General features: G+C 47.1%; 1 protein-coding gene across 2 annotated transcripts in view; it reads left to right on the forward strand.

The window, feature by feature from the left end:
- Positions 1-25506, forward strand: part of LOC102689943 (protein kinase C beta type) — a 149528-nt gene that overhangs the window by 117090 nt on the left and 6932 nt on the right. Inside the window, exons 13-17 of one of the 2 annotated variants that reach the window (XM_069181006.1) lie at positions 974-1112; positions 3529-3609; positions 4285-4392; positions 10059-10199; positions 17532-21116. In XM_069181006.1, the coding sequence (XP_069037107.1) occupies positions 974-1112; positions 3529-3609; positions 4285-4392; positions 10059-10199; positions 17532-17690 (628 nt within the window). In that variant the 3' untranslated portion in view covers positions 17691-21116. Of the gene's footprint in view, positions 1-973; positions 1113-3528; positions 3610-4284; positions 4393-10058; positions 10200-17531; positions 21117-25506 lie in introns of those variants that run through there. The other variant, XM_069181007.1, reaches the window with a different exon arrangement.

Raw genomic sequence — 25506 nt, forward strand, 5'->3', positions numbered from 1 at the left:
GAACCCGCAGCCTTGCAGTCACACGTCTGCGGCCCTGCCCGCCGCCCCGCGCTGCTGCTGAATCATTAATACCAGTCGGGCCCCACGTATCTCAGCCTCTGTCTGCAAAGGGCTGCAGTTGCAGCCAAAGTGCATTAAAATTCCATTAGAGTCTCCGGACTCTGTAGAATGGCTGTGCATGACGACTCGTTTTGCTGCAATGCTGGGCGAGGAAAAGAGAGCGCTGTAGGGTTTTGACTCGAGCCCCTGTCTCGTTATTCCTGCCGAGGTGCTGGTTTTAAAGCACAAACAGGGATAGAATGGCAGTCTGTCTTTCTCCGGGGGAAGGGGGCTGCAAAGTGGTGGCTGGCTTTCATAGGGGCAGAGTGGTGGCTCTGTGGCTAAGGACCTGCGCCTGTGGCTGGAAGGTTGCCGGTTCGAATCCCGCGGCCGGCAGAGGAACCCTACTCCGTTGGGCCCCTGAGCAAGGCCCTTAACCCCAGCTGCTCCAGGGGTGCCGTAGAAATGGCTGACCTGCACTCTGACCCCAAGCTTCTCTCCCTGTCTGTGTGTCTCATGGAGAGCAAGCTGGGGTATGTGAAAAGACGAATTCCTAATGCAAGAAATTGTATATGGCCAATAAAGGGATCGAACCTGATCTTATCTTATCATACAGAGGCAAAAGTGATGCACTAATGCAGGCAAACCACTACAATCCCAGAATCCCCAGTGTTCAAGCCACACTAAAACAGGGAACACTGACACTGCGCTCATAAGGCAGAGTAGTTCAGGGCCATTGTGTCTCACATGTGCGAGCCAACCGCGTTCTGTCGCAACAGAGAAACCGAGCCCGCTCCAATCACCCTGGCCTCCGATTTTAGAAAAATTTGCCACGTGGTACGCCTGTCATCTCCTTTATGTGTGCTGATAAGTTCAAAGCCGTGAGAAGCCCCACGCCGATAACCTCTCTCACAAATGGCGTCTCCTGCCACAGGGACCTCAAGCTGGATAATGTCATGCTCGACGCGGAAGGGCACATCAAGATCGCCGATTTCGGCATGTGCAAGGAGAACATGTGGGACGGGGCCACCACAAAGACGTTCTGCGGCACGCCCGACTACATTGCGCCCGAGGTGAGCGACGCGCGCGTGTGAGGGAGATTGGGAGAAGTGTTACCTCAGTACTAGGGCCACTCCTTCGCAGCTCCTAAGCGTTTTAACAAAGCCGTGCACTCCTGAGGGCATTAGTAGCCAATAGACCCCCCCCACACCCCATTCAGGATGAAAACGTTTATTTTAAGAATTAAAGTGCTGTATTATTAATGTTCTCGCTGAAGAAATATGCTGAGGAGACACAGCGACAGGTTCAGCGAGCTCTGTGAGAGCCAGTAACTGCAGCACAATTTTCCCTGGCCTGTCCACATAGTGCCCTCTCACAAGCGGGCGTCCAGTGCTGTTTTGTGCTGTGTAGTAATGGGTTTCACTACACTTTTACCACGACTTTTTTTCCCCAATTTTCACGGTGCTCTTTGTTTTCAAGCGTGGGTTTGCTGAGTAACCCTCAGTATGCTTGGCTTTTCTACAAGAACAGAGAGGCAGCCACCCCGTCTCCCTAAACAAAGGAGATTTTAACCCCGCTTCGTTCAAAAATTAAATAAAATGAAAGTAAATTGTGCTGTGTTCCAGTCAAGTATGATCTACCGCGGTGAGGTTTTGTATAATTTACAAACCTTAATCCTTCCTCTCTCGTCGGCAGAAGTGTCTAGTTTTTTTTATTAAATGGTTATTAATGGATGGATTTTCCATGCCATTCCTGTCATTTTTCCATCTCAGCCAGATTCGAACCCAGGCCATCAGACGTGAAAGGGCTGTAAAACCATCCCTAGAGTATCGCCTGGCAACTGCTTTTCTTATTAATCGGCATATCAAAACTGTCAAAAAAGAATTTGTGAGGAGTAGTCCAGCGCCAGAGCTTCCTTGTCACAAACAGCTGCACACAAAAGACAGAATTAAAATATCTGCCATGCTATTCAGAGGAGTCTCTCATTAAAATCATTCTTAAGAGATTTCAGTATACTTTAAACAGCTTAGAAGACGGTGAATAGGTGCCAGGAGAACTCTCTAGCCTCTTCAGTAGAGTAGAAGGAAAGTCTGACTGTCAAGAATCAGGAAGCGGCCATCTTGTTTTTAATTAAAAAACTTTGCATGACTCTTGGAATTCTGCACGAGGGCAGTACAGTACAGAGGTACAGACTGGTGCCAAGATGGGGCTGTGACTGGCAGCCTGGCGCATTTATAGGGGGCTGTGTTGTAGCAAGAGGGGGCCGCATTCTGGCTGTGGGCGGGAACCACATTTCCCGGAGCTGCGTGACGTGGGGGGAACGGGAGGCCGTCACGCTGGCAGGAGCAGTGAGATGAAGTTGAAAAGATGTCGCGGGTTTCTCTGACAGAACAGCAGATGGTCTTGCCGGGGGTCTAGTAGCACCCGAGTGAGGAACATAGAGGGAGCTACACAGCAAATACGAGGGGAAAAAACACATAGTGTGCTTTTCCTTTCAAATAAGATATCAGAGAAAATAAAGAAATAATACATATTTAATGCTGGAGACATACAGTAAGTATTGGCACTCATTACCTTAATATTAATCTCTAGAAAGTTGAAACTCCGAGCTCCTAGGATGAGGACAAGCTTCAGAAATCTAATAGAGTTATCCTTGGCAAACCAGCCTACGATATTATTGTACATAATGACTTTGTAAAGAAGTAGTTCAGGTGGGTCTACTACTGTATATAAATGTTCTGCATGTGTACACACGAACTGATGGAAATGGTTTGCACGTGCTTAAGGTGCTTCCTGGTTCGGGAACCTGGTGTCTGGTTCCTTGGAGGTCTCATTTACCTCTGAAGTGAGGGATTCCCAGTTACAAAAAGGCACATGGTGTGCTTTTGTGTTTTCTGTAGGATTAGCATTTGCTATGCCATCTCAGATTCGCTTGGGTGTACACACGATCGTTCAGAGTGTGCTAAACCTGCACACTGCAGCAGAGTAGGAGCAGGCTGCTCCGTTACTGTACTGTGATTTCATGTAGGAATAAGCTTTGCTATGACTGATGGGCTTATTGTATTGGTAGAGACCCATTCAAACATACTGTATAGTACCAACACGTAGAATTGGGAGAATCTGTGTGTTCCTGGTCAGTTAGGAATGAGCAGTAAGACGATATAAACTCTTGTGTGCCATTAGGCACTTGACGGATTTAATCAATTAGAATTGATTTAATAACCATAACTATAAAACTCCATTGTTAAGATTAAAGTGAAATTATAGAATAACAGAAAGGTACAGTATGGTTAACTGTGAGACAGTAGAAATGCAAAGACTTGAGTTTGCAAAATTACTAGTTTAAGCTTTTTAGGGCAAACGGTATGGCTCTTCTGCTCTGAAAACTGCTTTGAGACCTCTGTTCAAAAGCATGGTTTACACATGGAACATTTGCTGACGCACCTTGCTGAAGACGATGGCTTTTTTTCTTCCTGTCTTGTCTTTCAGATCATTGCTTATCAGCCTTATGGGAAGTCCGTGGACTGGTGGGCCTTTGGCGTGTTGCTATACGAGATGCTGGCCGGGCAGGTGAGAGTGGCCTGGGAATGATCGTACTACCAGGCAATAGGCCTAGTATTGCAAGTTCTGCCTTTCGCAAATCCTGTTACTGTAAGAAGGCTAACTCAAGGTCAGTTTATGTTAATTGTGTCGCTTAATTCTCCAGAAAGCGCCACCAAACATCTTGTGCATTTCTTGTATCAAAGGAAAAAGCGCAAAAATCCTGCAGTTCTTATTTTATAACCTCTCTTAATATAAAAGAAACAGTCCTCAAAAATGAAATCTGTGAAAAAGCCCGAATTCAGTCCCCCGGGCTGTTTGTGATTAACTCCTTATCTCACAAATGTTTAAATCCCTAAACAAATTCAGAGAAGAAAAAAGGAGAACAGTTAAGAGCTTGCCTCGACACAAGCCTCTTTTTAGCTGCGTTGTGTCGGCGGAGGAGCACTTTTGAATGAGAAACTTGACGCTTCTCAGCAAATGTGGCTGGGAAGGCTTGGAAAGAGCCTATGTTGGTTTTGCAGCCTGGAAGGTCTTTGTGGCCCATCGAGGAAGCGTTGATCAGAAGACAGCTGGCGACGGAGGGGCTTATCGGGTGTTTTGGCTCTTGTGGTCTGTGAAGACCCATGCAACCAGTGGCGCAGTCATAACTTACTGATGTAGGAGCAGCCCTGCCCTATCTGAGCCCAGTCTCTTGTTCCTCAGCCCCCCTTTGACGGAGAAGACGAGGACGAGCTGTTCCAGTCCATCATGGAGCACCATGTGTCCTACCCGAAGGCCATGAGCAAGGAGGCAGTAGCCATTTGCAAAGGGGTAGGTAGCCCGTGAGTCCTGATCTGCAACACATGTCCCGTCTCAGGCTGCTGTGCGCAGTTGGTTAAACAGAGGAGCTTGGCGACGAGAGGTGCACTCACTGGCACGTTATCCTGAGCTTGTGTGTTGTCCTGGGTCGACACTGGTGGGGCAGGGGCGTCACACAGAGGTCTTTAGGCTACAGCTGTAAATGTGGCCTTTTGATCTGTGTGGGTCGGTTTGGAAAATGGCTTCTATCCAGTGATGCCATGCCTGTGCCAGATTAACTGTGCAAAATGCTGCATGGTAACGTCAACCATGAGAGCAGGTCAAGACAGAATTGGAGCCAGAATCCACTTTCAGCTGATTCATCTGCTAGGCCAGAGTTTCTAACTGTGCTGGCTCACGTTAGTTTTGACTGGATATAGAAGTTACACTCTCTTCACAAGGTCCAGGGATTTCAATTTCCCTCAGCGCACTTTGACTCCCATTCCTAGACGAGCACTCCACGGGCTGTATATTACAGCAGAGTGTTCCTGGTGCTGTGTCAGTAGCGACTCTCGGACCGTGCCGATACCGGTGGGTCAAGGTGACCTTAGATCCGGGACGAATGTTCAGTGTGTGGCTGTGCCGTTGCCCGTTGACCTTGGGCCCCAGTAAGGGAAAACACCACACATGAGCTAGATTTCTGATCAGACTCGGAACACGCTTAATAAGATCCTGTAATCTAAAGTGGAGCCACTTGTTCTCTTTTCCTTTCCTTCTGCGATGCTCATTCAATATTCCTCAATTAACAGAGCTCAGCTGAGGAGTTTAAGCCGCTTGCTTGTTTTTTCTTGTTTTTCTTTCCATTGGCATTAAGAATTCCATCTTCTCCTTGGTCACCTCGTCAGCTATCCTTTTCGGGTTTTTTTCTAGCTGCAGCCTTGGAAACACCACAACCCTTCACCTCTCTTTGGTAATGCGCACATCAGTATGGAACTGATTACTTTATTCTCATTGCTCCTTCATCAGTGTTGCACAGTGGAGCGGCAAATTTCACTGTCAGCAGGTAGACTTGAAGAATATTTATTACTTGTTATCAAGGTGCCGTTTCGCCCCAACTTCCTGCTGCCAGCTGAGAGGGCATCTGGAAGTTAGGAGTAGAGGAATCGAAAGGTTTTCGCGACACAAAAAGCCCTAGATCTTTCTTGTAGAACACAGTTGGATCTGTAGACTCAGGGGAGATACGTGGTAGGATGGATCTGTCCTTGTTCGTCTGGAAGAAAACTGGAACAGAAGTGTTCTGGAGGATGTAATCACAGCATCTGCATGGTCGGACAAGCAGTAACTTTAAATACTTTAAAGCACCCCAAAAGAACGGGCTTGTGGGAGACGAGTCCTCAACCGTGCCTGAGCTCATGCTCTTGCTTTTGGGGTGATCCCTTTGTTTAAAGACACCTCATTTCTTTCGGTGCTGACTCGTCCCATTAGAATTTGGATTCATGAACATGTAGGGGTGGGAGACATGACTTTGCAGAGAAGGATACAAATGCATCTTCTCCTGCCATGCCCTAGACATTATTTATTCCCGGCGGATTTTATACTGTACCTCAGAACATTCTTCTAAGTTCCCATCCTTGTAATATTTAGGACAGAGAAGCTCTTAAGAGTATATTTCAAGTTCAAGTTCAAGTTTATTGTCATTATACTCATATACAGGTATATGGTATAACGAAATGCTATTTAGCTAGCTCTCAGACGATAAGTGGGACAAAAAAACAACAATGCAATTGTATAATAAAAGAAAGACAGCGACAACAGGCAGTGTGCAAAACAACAACAGGTAATGTGCAAAACAACATCAGATGTGCAAAAACATGCATCAACAGAATGAAATAAAGGATAGAAAATTATAGGGAGTGAGCTTTCTGACATGTAAGGTAGAGGTAGATTTCCACGTGTGTTTGAGTTTTTGGTAAGAAAGAAGGCACTGTGAGGTTCAGATCGTAGGTGAGAGAGGCTGGGAGTTTAATAGTTTGATTGTGCGGGGGTAAGAACTGTCTCTGAGTCTGGGACCTTAAAAATAACCATACATTCTACATAATGCCGTAGATGTTTTGAGAACGTATTCTCTGACGTCCAGTTGCTCTGAAATGCCACATACTGTACCCTTGCTGCACACCTGGTACGCAACAGGTGTCCATGTCTCTTCTTCAGCCTGCACAGAGCTTAACCACATTCAGAATGAGCCCCTTTCACACACGCACACCACACCCTACAAACAGATGAATTGGGTGGGCAAGCACAGCAACATCCACCTGGCAGGTGGGAAATTGAATAATTGACTCGGGGTCTTAGTCCCGGAGCAAAAGCTTCGTTCTGTTTTGTGTCGCAGAGACCTACAGCCCATCGACCTGTGACAGGTTTTGTACCAAGTAAAAGCGAGACGCTTTTGGCAGCATGAAGCACTGGGTTCATAATTCACCTTCTGCTTTTTTCTCTGATGCTTAACCTTGGACAGTGGAGCCATGCTGAAAGAAGTCGCCTAGAGAATGCACAATAAGACAGAGTAAAGGGAGTATTACTGGGGTTGTCTGGTGAGACCTGTATTCTAATAGATTCTTGCTAATACAAGCAGTAAATAATGAATCGACTTGCTTATGTTAGGAATTTTAATAACTTTTTTCCTCTTTTATTCTGATGTGTACCTTGATGAGAATATGCATGTACAGTGCCTGAAGAAGGCTCTGGGGAGTTTCCCTTCCATGGCCCAAAGACTTACTGGTAGCTCAGCTGGTTTCTGGGAAAACTGGCCCTGGCGTGAGCGTGCGTGTTTGTGTCTGCGTGGCCCCTGGGGTCCGGTCCAGGGTATATCCCGACTTGTGCCCAGCTCGAGCCAACGGCTCACCTGGACTGGATGAGGCAGTCCACCAAGCAGAGACGGCAGCCTTTCTGCACTTCAACACAGAGTGACGGATAAGCTGCTGCCGACGTGGCCTCACCAGGAGAAGGGCGTCCTTCATCCTGCGGCCCCGGTGGCCTGGCGCCTGTGCCCTGAGCTATGGGAGCGGTCTTCCTCGCCCCCCCAAAACAGAGCTGCAGGGGTACAGGTGGGGCAGGCAGAGGAGGCCGCCAGTCTGCCACGCTGCCCTCACGCGCTCGTTAAGGATACGTTTACTTGTTGCTCAATCACAAAGCGCGCAGCTGAGCAAACACACCTGTTACCCCAAGCGCCTGGCGAATCCGCCGCCATTGAAACTCCTCCCGTTTTCACCACGCAGAGCGGTAAGGGCTTTTACTTCAAAGTCTGCAGCTCAATAAAGTTAAAAAAAAAAAAAGAACGGGAGAACCCAGTGACCGCCCGGCCTTGTGTGCAGTGCCAGAAGTTGATACAGCGAAGGGAGAGCTTTCCCACACGGGGTCCTGTCCGGGTGACTTTGTCCACGGGACTTTCTCCTGAAGGAAGGGCCGGAGGAAATGAGGACCCAGGTCCGTCTAATCAATGAGCCTGTCAAAGCGCCCGCGGAGGGGTCTGTTTGTGTGCCTCAGCTGCGAGCAGGCAGAATGCCGATGGGAGATAAGACAGGATGCTTGATTGAGCCAATTAAAAAAAAAACGTTAGTAGACGGTGGACGTGCAGACTACTAAACCGAGCTGGGGGTGAGGAGGGAGCAGGATTGGGTTATTACACAGAGGCAGAAAACGCACAGAGCGAAATGTAGCTTGTTAGCAGGCAGCGGTGGAGCAGCTACCCCCCGAACGCAAAATTCCATTAAAGCAGCATCGTCTTCCTCGCGCTCCTTGTGTTCGGGGTTCACAGGTGGAAACACGGGTGCCTGTTTGAAGAAGAAAAGGGGGCGCCCAGAAATAGAGCTTTAACACGGAGGCAAGGCTGGAATCCTGAAAGAATAAATAATTGAGGGTGTTTTCGAATACAAATGAGTATTTTAATCAATAGTGGCACAGAGAGTCGAAACGAAGCTGTCTGGTGGCACTTTGTGTTTGAACGTTTTAATCTCGGGCCGCGCAGGGAGCTCAGGGGACCTGCTCTAGCAGCAGTGCAGTCGGCATTACAGAGGAAGATTGTAACAATTTTCTCCAGATTGCTAGGTGCACCCAGACGTGCGATTACAAAGCGAGCCTTGAAATGGCTTTCACGGATGGCGAGGGGCTGTAGACCGCTGTCAGTATCAGTGTCTCATACTGAGTGGGGGGGCCCAAATTAAGGAATTGATACCACTGTAAAAGAACAGAGGGAGAGAGGAACTAGCTCACCCCGATAGCATTCTCCCTCTCAACGAGGCCTAGGACTTTTTTACTGCCACACAGTTCACACTGAGAGAGCATCTTCAAGAGGCACTGTTCTGCAGGGGTATTTTAGCCGAGCAGATCCGAATGAGGAGTTCTGGCTGGAGCGATTCAGCTATGGATGCAATTGGACTCGGGGGGCGGAGCCTAGGGAGCAGGGGGCGGAGTCACTGGCTTCCCGCTTCTCCAGAAATCCGGAGCCGTTGTCTGTCAGGTTCACGTTGTGACCAAGCACAGGAAGCTCTCAGCCGAGAGTGAGCCTGGGAAGCCCTCGACATTTCTTACTGGGGGTACGCTCTCCAGCAAACCCCTTCATTAGTGGTTTTTTTTTTTGGGAAACAGCTTCTGAGGTGTTTTTTTCCGGCTTTCCGCGTCGGTTCATTAGGATCCTGGCTTGCGTTTCGAGGTATTGAGAGGACGCTGGCAGCTGCCGGAGCCAAACAGAAGACTTCCTGAGCCCGCGGAGCTGAAAGAAGCCGAGAGCTCAGCTTTCAATGGCGTGGAAGCCCATTGACAGTCAAGTGTCTTCTTCAATAGGCCTCATCACGTCCCCTTCCAGCATGAAAGGCTCTTCGTGTCAGAAGGCTCTAGCCCAGTAAAACACTCTTCTGCTGTTGCCTTCTTTAGAAAACAGGCTCCAGCTTTTCTGAGGCTGTGGCCGTGCTGTGTTCTAAGATTCATCCTTCTTTATACTTTATACTGTTTGATAACGGCAACCCCGGCAACCTGTTTGTCTTTGAACCCCTGGCGATTTGGCCTCCTTCTTCATTTGTGTAGAAATTCCACGGCTATCAGGTCTTTGCCTTCCACAGTGAATGACTTCAATTATTCCAAAAGAAAGCAGAATGACCCAGAACTGTGTAGCCAGTAGGTCAGTTTGGTTTAGGGCCAGTTTTCCCGCTTCTCAGCCTGTGCTTGTGATTTTATCCCCATATTGCACCTGCCTTAATTTAAAACCTGCTTCTCACTTTGGTAAACTGGGGATCCCATCACAGGGGCATGTGTCCCTGTACCCTAATTCCAAACTGTCCCGATGCACTCAGTCTCTCTCCTCCTTGCAGTCTTTTTGTTTTTCATTTATTCCAAGAAGTACTGTACCTGTAAGTCACCTGAATTTCGGCATTCTCATTCAAGGTCAAGAGGAGTGGTTTCAGAAAATCCACTTTCCTTTACATGATTCTCCTGATCTTTGAAGGAACCCCACTGCTTTCAAAGTCCCATTAAAAGATTTTACTCTTCTCCTGCGTTGGTCTATTTTTTTACATTAACTACAACAACAGATAGGAGTTCCAGATTGGCATCCTCTTACGCCCACCAGTCTCACACTCCCAGCTAGCATGGAAATCCAAGACGAAATCCCCCCTCTGTTAACTCTTCTCTCTCTCCTGCTGCTGCAGCTGATGACCAAGCACCCTGGGAAGCGCCTGGGCTGCGGGCCGGAGGGCGAGCGCGACATTAAGGAGCACGCCTTCTTCCGCTACATGGACTGGGAGAAGCTGGAGAACAAGGAGGTGCAGCCGCCCTTCAAACCCAAAGCAGTAAGTGTGCCCCAGGCCCCGCCCCTGGCCCCTCCCCAGGCTCCGCCCCCACCCTTCGCCCCCTCCACCGGGAACACCCAGATCCCAACCCCGGCCCCTCCCCTTCACCCCGCCCCCTCGAGGCCACGCCCCCACTCCTTCACTTCCTTGTCTGAGGCCTCCCTGGCCACCCCTCCACCCCTCATTCACCCAGGCCCAAGTGTGGACCAGACTCCCTGCTCCCTCTCTGTGTGCTCATTGTCAGAACTGGGCTCTTCCTGTGTGCTGATTCACCCTGGCTTCCCGCCCTTTAAAGGGCTCCGTGCCCAATCAGTGACTGTTCATGAATTAAATGACTTGGTAAGTTATATGGTTAACGGCTTTGCTTCCCTGTGTTTTTGTTGGGTGCTTTTTTTTTCCATGCTTTGGATTGCTCCCCAGTATTTATCGGCAGATGGTGAATTCTTTTTCCAGTGTGTTTGTTTGTTTGTTTTTTTCGGAAGGCATGACAGAAGGAAGGCAACTGTGCAGCTTGAAGAAACTCGGAGATTCAGATACATAATTTGCAACTGTGCCCTCTTGAAGCTTGCGGGGAGTTTTTCTGTGGAGCCTTTAAAGGGGAAATAAGAGCGCTATAATTCAGTACAGGACATAGGGATGATTTGTTGGAGAATGGTTATTTTATTAATTTTATTAAAAGCCCTCCTTAGAGTCTGATGATGAATTCTAGCTTTTGCATTATAGTGAGAGATCCCCCCCTCCAGAAGCACAGAGAAACCTCAGCAGTGATGAGCGGTGTTGTGCATTATTAAAATGCGTTTTATTCAAGAACCTGGGAAATCATGGAATGAAAATGTTGAGAGAGACAGAGACTAGACGGTCATCTCTGATTTTGATGGTTTTTGCTCTGCGTGCAGGATCGGATGCTCTAGATTTTGTTGACCATTAACAACTGTGAAGTGATACTGTAGACGTGCTGAAGATGTTCGGGACTGGGCTCTTCCCTGCAAAAACGCCGCTGTGTGTGGCGGACACTTCAATGAGACGGGAATGTCTTTCTGTCACTCCGAGCTTTGGGGGGGAAAAAAAATACAATCCCAAGATTGTATCCTCTGTAGCTGGCTGCTCCCATCTGGAGATGGTCAAGTGTCCAGGTTCCTGCTGGACTTCAGAGAGAAAGAGAGGGAGCCCTATCGAGAGTCAGGGTACATATCCTATATCATGAATCGGGCACAATATCCCAAACTTCAGTGAGATTGCAAAGCCCTTCACGTTCTTTATTGTTTTAAAAGATTGACTGTTTAGAAAAGAACTATCTACTGCTCCTTACCTCTCAGCCTTTTTGTCTTCAATGTGAAAATGTCACTTGGCCTCATCTCGCCTTTCAGATTGTTTGAGTTCCAGCACTAGTGGGCAAGAGGGGCAGGTGGGGCAGATTGGGCTGGAGGGGTAGGAGAGGAGGGGGGGCAGGAGGGGCAAGAGAGGCAGGGGGGGCAGGAGAGGCAGATTGGTCAGGAGGGGTAGGAGAGGAGGGGGGGCAGGAGGGGCAAGAGAGGCAGGACAGGCAGGGGGGCAGGAGAGGCAGGAGGGGCAGGAGAGGCAGATTGGTCAGGAGGGGTAGGAGAGGAGGGGGGGCAGGAGGGGCAAGAGAGGCAGGACAGGCAGGGGGGCAGGAGAGGCAGGAGGGGCAGGAGAGACAGATTGGTCAGGAGGGGTAGGAGAGGAGGGGGGGCAGGAGGGGCAAGAGAGGCAGGACAGGCAGGGGGGCAGGAGAGGCAGGAGGGGCAGGAGAGACAGATTGGTCAGGAGGGGTAGGAGAGGAGGGGGGGCAGGAGGGGCAAGAGAGGCAGGACAGGCAGGGGGGGCAGGAGAGGGAGGGGCGAGGGGGGCAGAAGGGGCAGGCACATCATGGGAATAAAGTGGAATTGTGACGCTGTCGTCTTCGATCAACGTTATCTTTAACAGAGTCAGCGACTAATTACCCCCCAGATTTAATAATAATCGGCCTAATTTGATTGTGCTGGCCTCTAGGCCACAGGTTTAAAGTGGGATGACATTTTGCTTTTGTGAATAGCGCCTGCCACTTTGACAGGGGTGCTAAGCAATCCTGTTGTAACAGTGTCGTTACCGGAGCCTTGCCAGCAGCGTGTTATAGAAATAAACAGGGCTGCGATGCATCTTGTCAGAGCTCTAATGCTTTGTGAATAGCATTATCCCACCCCAGCGCTGACTGCACACGCACAGCCTGGCGCAAAACCCGTTTGTAAGCCATTAATACCAGCTGTTGATGGCAAAATCCACACACCACGCAAGGGGAATATTGTCCTCATTTTGTTTTGTAGAGCCATCTTGAGAGTATTGAAAGATCTAAATATCAGTCTTCTCGTTTCAGTTCTTCGTCTCAAACACCCTATTGTGCTAAAAAAGGCCTGTTAATTATTCATTTATAATTGAGGGACATGTGAGAAGATCTCACAGCGCTGTAGGGGAAATTAAAACTTAGTAAAGCACCCAGGTCTCGATAACAGCATTTCCATCATTCCACGAATCAGGACTGGGTTTGATCAGTACTTGAATGGGAGACTTCCAGTGAAAGTCAAGTTGCTGTAAATGATGTTGATAGACCAGTGTGCGGCCTCTAAACCAGTTTTCAAGCCATTGCATTAGTGTGGTGACTGGGGACGCTGTTCCATAGGAAGTGCTTTTCATTTGGATGAGACTGGTGTCCTGATTTTGTGGTCAATAAAGATCCCAGGGCACCATTTTGTAAAAGTCGGACTGTCAACCCCAGCATACTAGCAAAATTCTACTCTTGTCTTTTATATTCTGACTGTCGCTTCTCTGCCTGATGTGTTGTACTTTACGTATGCGCCAACACTGACAGGTACTGCGTTTCAGTGGGGTATGAAGTGGGTGCCCTCTGTATGTACAGTTCCTTGGGATCCTTTGGGATGAAAAGTGCTATACAAATAAAGGGGACCATTGTTATTATTAAGCCTTGCTATACGAAAAAACCCTCCATTTCATATCTTAATGCAACAACATCACCAGGGCAAAGTGAAATCTCTAGATTTGTCACGCTGAGATTGAAAGACCCAGAAATATAAAAACAGTTTCACCTGCGATGATTTGTTTTCCAGACACATCCCTGAGAGATCACAGCGTGGGGGCCTGAAAGGCAGGCTATTAAACAATGGCGGATGACTGTAGCTGATAACCCCAGGCAGAGCCTGATAAAGTGGATTACGCCATTATATAGGCAATATGGAGAGCCTATCTGGGAAGCCATCGAGACTTGAGAGCCGAGATTAGCGGAGCCACTTTAAAAATAATGAAAGATGCAATTTTCTCTGTGGTCTTTATTTTGTATTCCTGGCATATCTGAGATAAGGAGCCTCAGAGGAAGATCAGCCTGGATTACACCCCTAAAGGTGCAGTAGGGGAGGTTACAGCTGTTTGCTGCCACAGCGACGGGGAGCTGGGGCGACTGTTGAACTTCTCACAGTCAGTCCCCCAGTAGCAGTATTGTAGTGCAGAGGCAGCAGACCTCACTCACGATAGCTTGATTAGCTTCCAGACAAAGGATTGCAAGGAGAGCCTTAATGGTCTGTCTGTTATAGACAGATAGATACTTTATAAATCAAGTTCATTCAATTACAATGCAACAGCAGCCAGGCACAATCAACACAGCACAGTACCATGCAACAATACAATAATACAATAAATACAGTCAATAAGAAGTGCAATAAAAAATGGAGTATAAGGAAATACACACAATACAAAATATACTGTACAAAATATCCTTATCCCTGAATTGGTTACTGTATTCCTTTTCATGTGCTCTTTAGCTTGACGTACAGACTTGTTCAGCGAACTCTTGCTGATCTAGTTTCAGAGTCCTGCTGTATTAAAAGCAAGCAGCCCCTGTCACAGAGAGAACTCATTGCGGCCACCATCACCAGCTGCTCAATAAAGCAGACATACATTAGCAGGATGTGGTAGCTCGGCCTTGTGCATAGTGCAGGGCCTGGTGCAGATGCTCGTGATTGAAGGGCGGTACATCACAGGCACAGAGGTGGTGTGGGAAAATTGGTACGGGCTGCCATGTTTGAGGATACTTAATTGGACACAGCTTTTATGTGTGTTTTTTTTAATGACTTGCTTACAGCTGTGTTTAAGCTGGCCGGACAGACAGAACATTCTGTCCTGCGGGGATTAAGGATGTAGAGTTCAGGGTGAGGAGAGAGAGAGCGAGGGATGGGAGCCAGTGAGATGGAAAGGAGAGAACGTGGGTGAGCTGAAACTGCAAGGAATGCGAGACAGCTGTCAGGAGATTCTGAGCATACAAAACTGCTCATTATGTTCCATCCAGAAGTGCAAAGCTGCAGAGCTGCGATTTCTCAGCTCGGCGTTCCTGGTGTGGGGTGGTGCTGCAAACAGGGTTCGGTCTCTAGCTGCAACAGTGTGCAGGAGAGCTTGGAGGAGAGGTCACGCCAAAGTGGTGCGAAGAGCTGTTAAATATCGGGTAAAAGTTGAAGGCGAAGGTGAAGGTGGTATTTAAAGTGAAAAAACAGCATTTAGCAGGCCGGCACGTGGGTAAATCTAATAACCTGCTACCCCACAGTGTGTTACCCCTGTGATGCTAATCTTTCTTGACAGGTGTATCTGGGAGGACACCGAAAAGCTTTTGCCTCAATTTCAGGATTAGATGGGATGCGAGGCCTCAGTGCTCAGAGCTAGCCATCCTCCGCTGCCCCATAGATCCCAGCTAATGCAAAACAGCTCTCAGATCATTACCTCTGTGCTGTGGCGGCCAGGCCTGCGAGCCTTTTCAATAACATATCTCATCAGAGCCGGTGCCGGAAGCAGAGAGTAATAAGATCCCGAGGTCGGATTGTTGGCTTAGCGCTGGGAATGGCCAGCACGACGTCTGATTCACACAGTGGCACCTGGGTTGGTCTTCAAACAAAGAAATGTCCATTTAGACAACTTTAATACTGCTGATGAGAAGCTGGGACTGATGTTTGAATCACAGATTGAACAGTTTTGATGTTAATCCATCTAAGGCTTTGCGTTGTGCTTCACTCCCCTTAACGCAGGCCTAAGCAGCAGAAGTTCTATTCAGCCTCCAAAGTTTCTGCTCCTCAGTGCTGCCGAAGGGCTGACCGGCGATGTTGTGTACCTGAGTTGTTTTTTTTGTGCGTTCAAGGCTTCTCTGCTGTTTGCCGGGGTCTCTCAGAAGGACAGGCTTAAACTCGTGACCCTCGTTAGCACATTGCAGTCTGGAGCTGTGTTAATGATGGCTGGACACAGAAAGGGACCTCTCCCTAAACAACCCCAGAACAGCCTGTGATTTGACTTCTGCCTGGGAAAACGAAATCCAACCTCTTGTGCAGAAGAGCAGAAAATAAAAGGTTGGGTTTTTTTGGAGAAGGAAAAGCCAGGCTAGGGAGAAAAAGAGGAGCTAATGACAGTGGCAGGTAACCATGCTGTGCCCAGGGGGGTTAAACTGCCATGAACAGCTTAAGCTCCTACTTGCTGTTATGTTGGAGTTAAGAGATTTTTTTGCTTCCAAACTCCAGCCATTGAGTAAAATCAAAGTTTAACTGCAAATCAAAGAAGAATACACTGTAGGAAAGGCTTTATGAAAGCACCATCAGTTGTGGAGTTGTGGGCACACCTGGAACAGTCCTTTATAAGCCTTGGAGTCAGGGAAGATAGAAGGCGGAAAGTTCAAAGACTGAAAGTTCTAGTTAAAATACTTGTGGCCTTAAACCCCGGAGGCCCTCTTGCTTTGGTTGAAATTAAACCTGGTCTTGAAGTTTTGTTCTGGTTCGGGTGAAGCCATCTTTGGACGCGTTTTCAGTGCGTCCGCTGAGAGATTCTTTTCTTCGGGTCTTTGTATCGAGAGTTTTTCCTCGTGGGTTGAAGACGTACTGTATGGAGCCTGTCTTGGCTCGGTGGGCGATGACGCACGTGTCTGGCGTTTGACTTTTAAAGGTGAAGTCTGACATTTTGACATTCCTGCTGTAGTAGGCCGGCTCACGAGCAGACTTTGATCAGTCAGGCTACATTAACGCTGTGAATTATGGGACCTGTCTGTGCTATTTTGTCTACCTACTCATTCATACAGAGCTTCTAATTTCCCCCCTTATGCATTTGATGTTCGAGATGTTTCAGTAATCAGGAACCATCCTCCAGACAGTAACCCTCTCCTGCATTATGGAAAAAGTATTGCTTTTCAGTGATGGTTATGTAAGAAGACATCACCTTCTGCAAAAGCATGCTTTGCTCCAGTTCAGTTGATCGTGTCCACCCATATGCGAGGTGTGTTTCTTAGCAAGTCAGAAGAGGAAATGAACTTGCTGATGCTTGCTAACCCGCTCGGGGAGACCTGCAGTCCACGTGCTCATCTCAGCCTTTCAGCCTTTGAGTTCTTGCTTGTGCATATCAGTTCTGCAGCGGCTTCAAGCATCAGAGAAGACTGCTTGAAGCCTCCACAAGGAGAAGCAAACACGATCAGATTCTCTGCGGTATCATATTCCAAAGTGCTTTGTTTTTTTAGTGTGTTAGGTCTTAAGTTCTTGCTTAAGTAGAACAGTACAGGTGGGATGGTCTTGCATTGCTGCTTTGCAGTGCTAGGGCCCTGGGTTCAATTCCTGGGGTGCTGTATTTGCAGATTTGATACCCATGTTAGCTTTTGCTATCCTCAAGAAATCTCTATTCGATGCTTTCTGGTTGTCTCAAAGGTGTCATTTTTACTCGTTTTGCATTTAAGAAATAAAATGAGAATCCCCAGTCTTCCTAGGACATTTTTCCAGTGAAACGACTCATATTCACGTTAGTTAAGACCAGACGTCTCAGTGAAGAATATCCTGCGTCAAAAAAAAAAGCTCGACACCCTGACGCGTGCGAACGTCCGATTTTTATGTCCCGAGACGTGTGGGGACGACCCAGAACGGCGCTCCGGGCCCGTCGTGTAAACTCGACGAGGAGTTTCTGGGCCGGACCAGCCGTAACAAACCTGCCGGAGTCCGCAGGAAGTCGCGCCTCGCCGGGGAGGAGAAGCCGCCGGTGGCGTTTCCTCGGCGCGGCGGCGAACCTGCGCCAGCTGGCGGAGCCGTCGAGTTGCTCGGCGCAGGGGCGGAGTCTCCCCGCGGTGAGCAAGGAAGCGAGGAACAGGCAGTGGTTTTTTTTTACTTGGATTGTGTGTTTGTCGACCCCCCCCCTCCTCCCCCAGGGATTGACTGTGTTTGCGTTTTCCTTTTCTGTTTGGCTTCTCTTGTTTTGTTGATCAACCACCCACCCACCCACCACATGCTTCTCTTGTTTTTTTTTTCTTCCCTCTTGCAGTGTGGCCGGGACGCCGGAAATTTTGACCGCTTTTTCACCCGCCATCCTCCGGTGTTAACCCCACCCGACCAGGAGGTCATCCACAACCTTGACCAGTCCGAGTTTGAGGGCTTTTCCTATGTTAACGCTTCTTTCATTAGCACGGAGGTCAAGAGCTAAGGACATAACAGGGCAAAATAAAACTTGGGCTCCTACAACAGATTGATCATAGATATATATATAAAACTGTATCTACCTACCTGTCTCCATAACGTACATGGACATATATATATATGCATGCAGAGCCCTGCCATATTAAAATGAGCAGCAGGGGTGCGACTGTGGCCCAGATTCCGAGCAGGAAGTGGAGAGGACACAAACACGGTCATGTCCGCTACCTTTGCGCGTCCTGCTGGACCTGAAGCAGGCAGCCATTAGGATACACTCAAATTTAGACGGCGAGCAGACAAAAAAAAAAAGGTTGGGAGACACCTACTTATTTTAATATATCGGGGCTCTGCATTTATACATACATACGTGTATGTATATCTGTTTATATAGTTCAGACAAGCTGATGATCATTTTACAGACCTACTTGAAATGGATTTGTTAATAAGAATGCCGGTTTGGGACCAATATTTTATTTTTGAATTGACCTTCCATTTGTATACTGAATGCTATGATGTCAACTGATCAGCTGGCAAGACGACCATCCAGATTTCAGGAAGTGTTCCTCGATTGTCAGAACAGCCTGGGATGTTTCATTTTTTGCACTGTCATGACTTCTTCATTGCAAGCAACCCCCTCCACACCACACACTCGCCATCCCACAATTACTCCATGCCCTTCTATGCAATGTACGTTGCATAGACACTTATCTCTCCAATTTCCCTCCCATCTCTACAAGTAGGCTTTCGGTCCTGCAGTTATTGGCCTAAATCGTGTGTAGAAGCCATTGATTTCTGTGTCAGCTGATTGAATGACTCAGCCAGTTTGGCTTTTTTCAGTGGACTCTCTGACCTTGACCCGGATCTGAGATTGTCGATGTTGTTGTGTTTCTGTTAAGTTTGTGTTTAGTCCATTTTTTTTCCCATTTTCTTTTTTTTGGGGGGTTTTGAATGGCCTCAGAAATTGAACTTTGCTCCAGAACCTCACCAAAATTCTGGAAGCCCTCCCCACCTAAAAAGGCAGGAAAAATTGCCCTAATTTATTTTGCATGAGCTGCTTTTTTTTATCTGCGAGTTTTGAATAAAGTAGCTATTAGGGTTGCTAGGATGACATGAATTACTACTTCTGAACATTTACAATATATTTAAGTGATATTCAATTGTTTTTTTTAAGCATGGAAAAACCAAGGTATTTACAGGATGAATCAATGCAGCATTTTCTGTTTAATCCATTTTAGTTAGTTCTGCAGTCTGGGGGCTCCTTTGTAATGAGGCCCAGTGTCGTGGCTTGTATATAGCATTGCTGTAGGTCAGCCCTACACACTCCAGAGTCCAGGAGTGACTACCACACTCTGGGATCTGGCAAAGGCACATCTGCATGACAACGTGCACCTCTGTGGTGCATTCCATTTATGTTAAAAAAACAAAACAAACGAAAGCATATTATCTAACAAACAGGGTTCAACTGGACAAGGTTCTGTACTGCGAAGCTACAAAACAAATCTCGGATATTTTACAATACACGTTCTTTTGTTAGAGTGCTTGCTATTATTACTCTCAGAAAAGCACCTCAGAGCCGTTTTTTTTCGGAAGGGACTTTGCTCCCCAGAAGTTCCAGGCAGTGAAGTGACGCTTAGTGGCAGACTTTGCTCGTGTTTCTACACAGCGGCAGTGGGCGTGGTACGAAGTCAAATCTCAGGGCGAGGGTCGGTGCCCTTGCAGTCTGCCATACAGCAGCCTCTCTGTGGCAAACTGAGGACGAGCAACACAGAGCAGAGGTTGGACGGGCCTCAACGGCAAAACTCGCCTTGAACCCATTCACGCCAGTTTCCCCCAGTGGCTCAGAGACTGGAAAACAAAAGAATAAGAAACCAACAGGAATGCAGTGGCACACACAGTGGCATTCCTTGTTAAAGGAGACAGGTCGGGCCAGTCCAGGGCTCCAAACGTGCAGCATATTAATGAGTCGGTGCATGTGAAAGAGATGTCCATGCCTGGTGATAACATTGCCAAACAACCATGGCTATTGGGTATTTTGTAGGTTAACTGTACTGGGCCAAGATGGGCAATATGACTAATGCCTGCAGTCTTCTAGCTTGCATTGAGCAACGATCCAGATGTGGGCAGTGTTGTCTCAGAACCCAGCGCTAACACCATTCTTGCAATCCAGTAGCTTTCTTTGCATGAAGCTACAAGCAGGGTCTCAACAGCACCAGCCGGTGAGGATGGCGGTCTGGAAATAACATCTAGATGTGCTGAAACCTGCAGGCGCAGATCACACAGCCTTGATATATATCGCATCTCCAGCCGCAAAACAGCGTGATCGTCGAGCATGGGGTTATCGAAAAGATGTTTTGTACAACGACGCTTGCCTGGAACACATCTTGTTCCCGAGTACTTATGTACCAGGCTGCGTGACAGAGACCGCATGCTTAAAGGTCATGAACAACTTGAAAGGCCGTCTGCGCAGGATAAAACAAAAGCGCTTGTCTGAAGGTGGAACGCAGGGAGCGGGCAAGGGCTGTCTCCTTTCACGCAATGCCATTTTGTTTGTCCGTCACACAAGCTGGTCCGAGGCTGACGGTGCGGAGCAGACAGCTCTTTGCTGTCAGGGGTGCTGTTGGTTCTATCACCAGCGAGGAAATTCAATTCAGTGGCAAAGATAAATCCGCAAGGAAAAACCGGGATGTTAGAACTTTCAAAAGCAAAATGAACCGCTAATCCGTGTGCAATGACATTTTGCCTGTACCTCTAAAATACAAAGCTAGGTGCTAATGTAGTTCACGGGCTGCTGGGATAACCAACTCTTTGCTAAAGGAGGTAACTTGTCACTTAAACCACTTGTATCTTCTGTAGAATTGAAAGGGAAGGGAAATCCTAGAAGGATTTAATGAAATTCTTACCATTGGTAGTGATTTTAAAAAAAATCAGTACACATCTGTTTTGCTAGACAATGAATAGGAATATTATGATCCTTTATTGACATTATTCTTCAGATTAATATGAATGGTTTTCTTATCTCTGCCAAATCTGGTGTGTAGTTTATTACGGGGCTTTAATATTTCTAAAGAGAATCATATGCAGTAAACAAAATGTGTCAAAATATGTTCAGTGAATCTCTTGCATACAAAGTGGTCAGATTTTATGTGAGCCTTACAGTATTGTTAAAAAAAAACCTTTAAAAAAATAAAAAAAAATGTTTATAGATTATTCTGTGTCTTTTCTAAATTGACGATGCAATCTGGGGTTTGCATTCCAAAAAGGAAAGCTTTGTGCATGAATTATGAACTACGAACTGTGATATATTGCTATTTTGACGATGAGCGCTTTAGTGTTTTCAAGCTGTTGTGTGTGCTTTGTAAACTTTGAACTCAAATGCTGTTAATGTGCCAAAGTATTTTCCAGAGAAATATCTAAATTAAATAAACTTTGACATGAAGAGGTATGTTGATATTTCCTTTTGAATTGGTGCCAACCCTTTCAGATCATGAAGATGTTTTCAGAAAGGGGCTGTGTTGCCTGTGAAATTAGCACTGTTAGTTAGTGGTGCTCATGGACTTTTGTACTGTATTGCTGTTCCCAATAGTCCCAGTTATAGCCCTGCCTGGAGAATGCAGAGCAGCCACTGCATGGATTTCAAGGCTGCTGAAGCAGAGGGGGTCAGAAACCACACAGTTCAGCCATTTTGCCTTTTCAGCTTTGCACATCTGCAAATTAATATGAACTGGGCTTAAAATAAGATTCCTGCTGGAGAGCCGTTTTAGCTGTGTCAGGTTTTCTGAGCTAAAGGATCTCGGTTTGAAGCCACCAGTTTCCCGCGGTTTTGATTTAACTATCGGAACCATGTGGAATTAGATTTGTCCCTTTCTGCTTCATCAGAACAAGACCCTGCAGTTCGTAAGACCAGGGACGGATCCGGCGGCTGTGCATTGGGAATCTTATTTCGATTCCTCGGTTATTTATTGTTGTTATGCTCTGCATCGCTTCTCCGTTATAAATGATCTTTTAAAAGCTGTTCCAGCTTATCTCTGGGGCTGGCTCAGTGCTGAGGTGCCTCCTCGCTCGGCGCATGAATGTTAATTAATTCTGAATGTCACAGCCTCCAATTAAAATCAGCCGGTTAGCTTGAGTGTCTGAGGCTTATCTGCTGAAAACAGGTCACTGTTTGACACTGGGATTCTGTGCTGCATCCGCGCGTACTGTTGCTGACATCGGCTGAGCCTTAATCCCCACTTTCCTGAAAAGCCCGAGCCTTAATAGTGGAAGAAATTAAAGAATCAAGGTTATAATTAAACTTTAGTCTAGGGTAGCACAAGCGACTCAGCAGAAAGTGGAGTCTTTTAAGCGTCTTCCCCATCTGTCATCGTTAAAAAAACCACCTTCCTGTCATATCATTGCAGGCCATCTAATAAACACGATGAGCAAAGATTCAAATTGCTTATTGCAGAAAGTGCTGTGTGAATACAGAAAGATCCAATCGCCTGTATGCTGACTTCCAGAGTATTACAATACCTCTGGAATGGGTTGGTCCACCTCCAGGATCACTTATAACTGCAGAAACCCCTTATACAATGGCCGACATGCGGTCAGAGATGTCTCCAGACATGAAATCTGTCCTTGGGGTCCGTAGCTTGTTGTGGCCTGAAGCTGGCATCCCGTTGGTGGTCTTTTGAGGCACGTCACTGCCTGTGAATCTGTGAGGCTGTCTGAATTGACACACCAACTGGGTCTGCTGTTGCCTTCAGCGGTGGGCAAGAGGTATCAGGCTTACACACGAACAAACAAGCCCCCCACAAGCCCGCTTTCATCAGCCTTCTGTCCACCAGCACAGCCAACAATGGAGAAGGCCTGGTCTGCTGCTAATTTACTGTGCACTCCTTAGTAATCATGTACCTTCCCCCCACTTTGACAGCACACTTCACAGCGAATCAAAGAAATGATGGAGTAGGAAAAACACAATCCATATGTATGTGTACATATTGACAGTATATTTGTGTGCATAGTGGTGCAATGTCTGTGTCACTAAATTACCCAGCGCTTCTATGAAATGTTCAAGATCAGTGCTTTTGTGGTGCCTGTGTTTCTGTTAATCCCTCATTACCATATTTCCATCTAGACATTTTGTAGTCTTTTCAACTGAGTGCAATGGAGGATATTTAAGGAGGACTAAACCTAGAGGGGAGGTGCCATTTTAAAATAACATGACCTGCTTTGTGCCCTGGGGACGGAGGACGCACCAAGGAAAACTCTTGCACTCCTTGCCCCTTAAGGCACTTAAAAATGAGACGAGCCCCTAACCATTTGTGAAGGTTACTGGGCTCCGCTGTTGTACAGATGCAGTAGCTGCACAGCTGTTAACAGACTGTTCGGTTGCATTCTAACTGTTCATCTGTCTCCAGCTGGCAACATGCCTGGGAACATGCATTAAAGAGCTCTGAATAACGCCCTGATTGTGCAGTGTAAACAGGCAGCTTGTTTTCTCTCGACTGCATGTGAAAGATGTCGTGTTCACTGTCGGTGGAAAAGCTGAGGTTTGATTATATCGTTCTTTGGCACACATTCCTTGTGCTTAATGTTTCTGGAAAACCATTTCGTCTTGTGCTAATAACACTCCCCCCTAAACACAGGACTTTCTAAAAGTGTTTCTTTCTGTTCAAAAGAGCGGTATTGTAACCTGCCCTTAATCTAAAATTCATCTGAAATATGAAGCAGAGCTTTGTGATTTCCCTGTCTTCCTAAAGGAATGGAAGCCATAAATCATCATTATTCTGATAAAGGTAATTCCATAACAATTCTATTTCATTTGAGTTTGCTTTTGAAAGCCCTTTGGTGTCGGTGCTGTCACACCCAGCAGCTGTTGTAAGGCCCCCAGGTGATCCAGGCTCCCCCGAAGTGAGGCTGCCCAGGTCCCTGCACAGGGAGAGGGGGGTCTGTGTAGAGCTGAGCCTGGGGCTCTGCTGGCCTACACGGGAACAGGAGCAGAAGGTAGGAGATGTGCTGTTGTCCTGACTTTGCTATCTTCTGGCTCAGTACTGTGCTACACAGGATGGAGGGTCTTGTCTCCAGCCTTTCCTTCTGTCCTGTCTTGTGTATTTACCTGAATGTGAATTATCTCTGTTACTGTATGTAGCCCGGCCTCTGTTTGTCCTGCTGTGTGAGGTGGTCAGGTTGGGTTTCTCTGTTAGCCTTGTCAGTGTGGTGTGTTGTCTTCTTAGCGTGAATTGTCTTTTCAGTGAGATGGGTATGCATACCTGCTGTCAGGCCTATTTTATGGGGCTTCACCAGCTTTGTTTGCAGTTTGCCTTTTGGGACGTATGAAGGCTAAGGGGTGTTTTAAGCATGTTTGACCTCCTGTACAGGAGCAGTTCTTATTAGAACCTCCTTCTGTTGCTGATCAAAGCTGTATGTTGAAGAGTGGTGAAGTTCTTACTCCCTTTGGCTCTCTTTACACCTCCTTTGGTGTATTAACATCCATTCTTCATTCCCTTTCCCCTTATTGCCAGAACACCAACCTCCAGTCCACTAGACTGATTAAAAACCCCCTTTTATCACAGTTTCCATTCACTGTCCACCCATCTCTGTCTTTCCATCACCACCACTGGCTGGACTGGCTAATCTGTACCCCCCCACCCAGACAGGCCATGCCTGGTGCTTTCTTCCCAAACAGAGGCACTTAATGCTTCATGCACACGATTCCAAGCAAGAAGCAAACTTGTTACGAGATCTGCCATAAACAAGGAAGCAAAAGGGGATCCTCTAAAACTGTTTATTTCGGTTCAGATTATGGCAAAGCACACGAGACACACGAGGAGGTCCCCCGAGAAGGCTGCCCAAGAACCGAACATTTCTTCAGTCTTGCATCACCACTAGCAAACATTACAGTACTTAGGGATCTAGAAAAACGTATTGTGTCCTCCAGGCGAAGACAAGGTGACAGAAGCACAGTTAAAGCCAGTTGGAAGGGCAGACTTCAGAACTGGAGCGCGTTCCTCTTGCTAATTATTAGATTCTTTCTAGAGTTCTGGAAGGCATATGACTCTGCCCATGATGCTTAAACCTTCATGAGAGGCAGGGGAGCAATATTTTGTCTTCTGGAGCTGTTTTGACTTGACATGGGCTGAGACTGATGGCATCACAACTGGATACTCAACATTGTCCTGGCGTCTGTAAAACATTGTGATTTGCAGAGTTGGTTGAATCACCGACCCAGAGGGGCAAAATACTGTGTCACTTCATTTCATGACTTTAGCTTATTCGGGGGCTTTTCTATGCCAGCTTTTCAATTTAATTTTTCCAGTGTTTTATGCATTAATAACGTGTAAAACACAAAAGCCTTTAACAAAGGCCTCGTATTCCCATGTTTTCTGTTATCCAGCTCGAGTGCCGGAGGTATCTTTCACCGGAACATGACATTTTTTAAGTTTGTTTTTCTTAAAAGCCCATGAACAAGTGGTCAGTCTGCAGAGCGGGTGTGAGGAAAGAGACGCTCAGGTCGAGGTCGATACGAGGCACACAGACGATTCTGGCTCAGAACAGAAGAGGCTTCTGCTGTGGAGCCCAGCAAGGTCCACTTTTCAGTGAGCGTAGTGCTTGTTACTTCGGCTGACAGGGGGTTAGTCATTCCTATCTCCTTTTTACCATTCTTTGCTTTTTTTTTAAAAAAAAAAGTACAGACAACAAAAGCTTTAGAAACCGAACTCAGCAGGGACCGTGATTCTCGCCGTTTTCGGTTCAATGGGGTTATCTCAGCGGTGCCATGTCTGTGATTTCCTTCAGAATTGCTTCTTCGGTGTGTGTATCTCCGTCTTTTTGTTCACGCCTTGAGCTGC

This window comes from Lepisosteus oculatus, chromosome 19 (assembly GCF_040954835.1).
Source record: "Lepisosteus oculatus isolate fLepOcu1 chromosome 19, fLepOcu1.hap2, whole genome shotgun sequence".
NCBI lineage: Eukaryota > Metazoa > Chordata > Actinopteri > Semionotiformes > Lepisosteidae > Lepisosteus > Lepisosteus oculatus.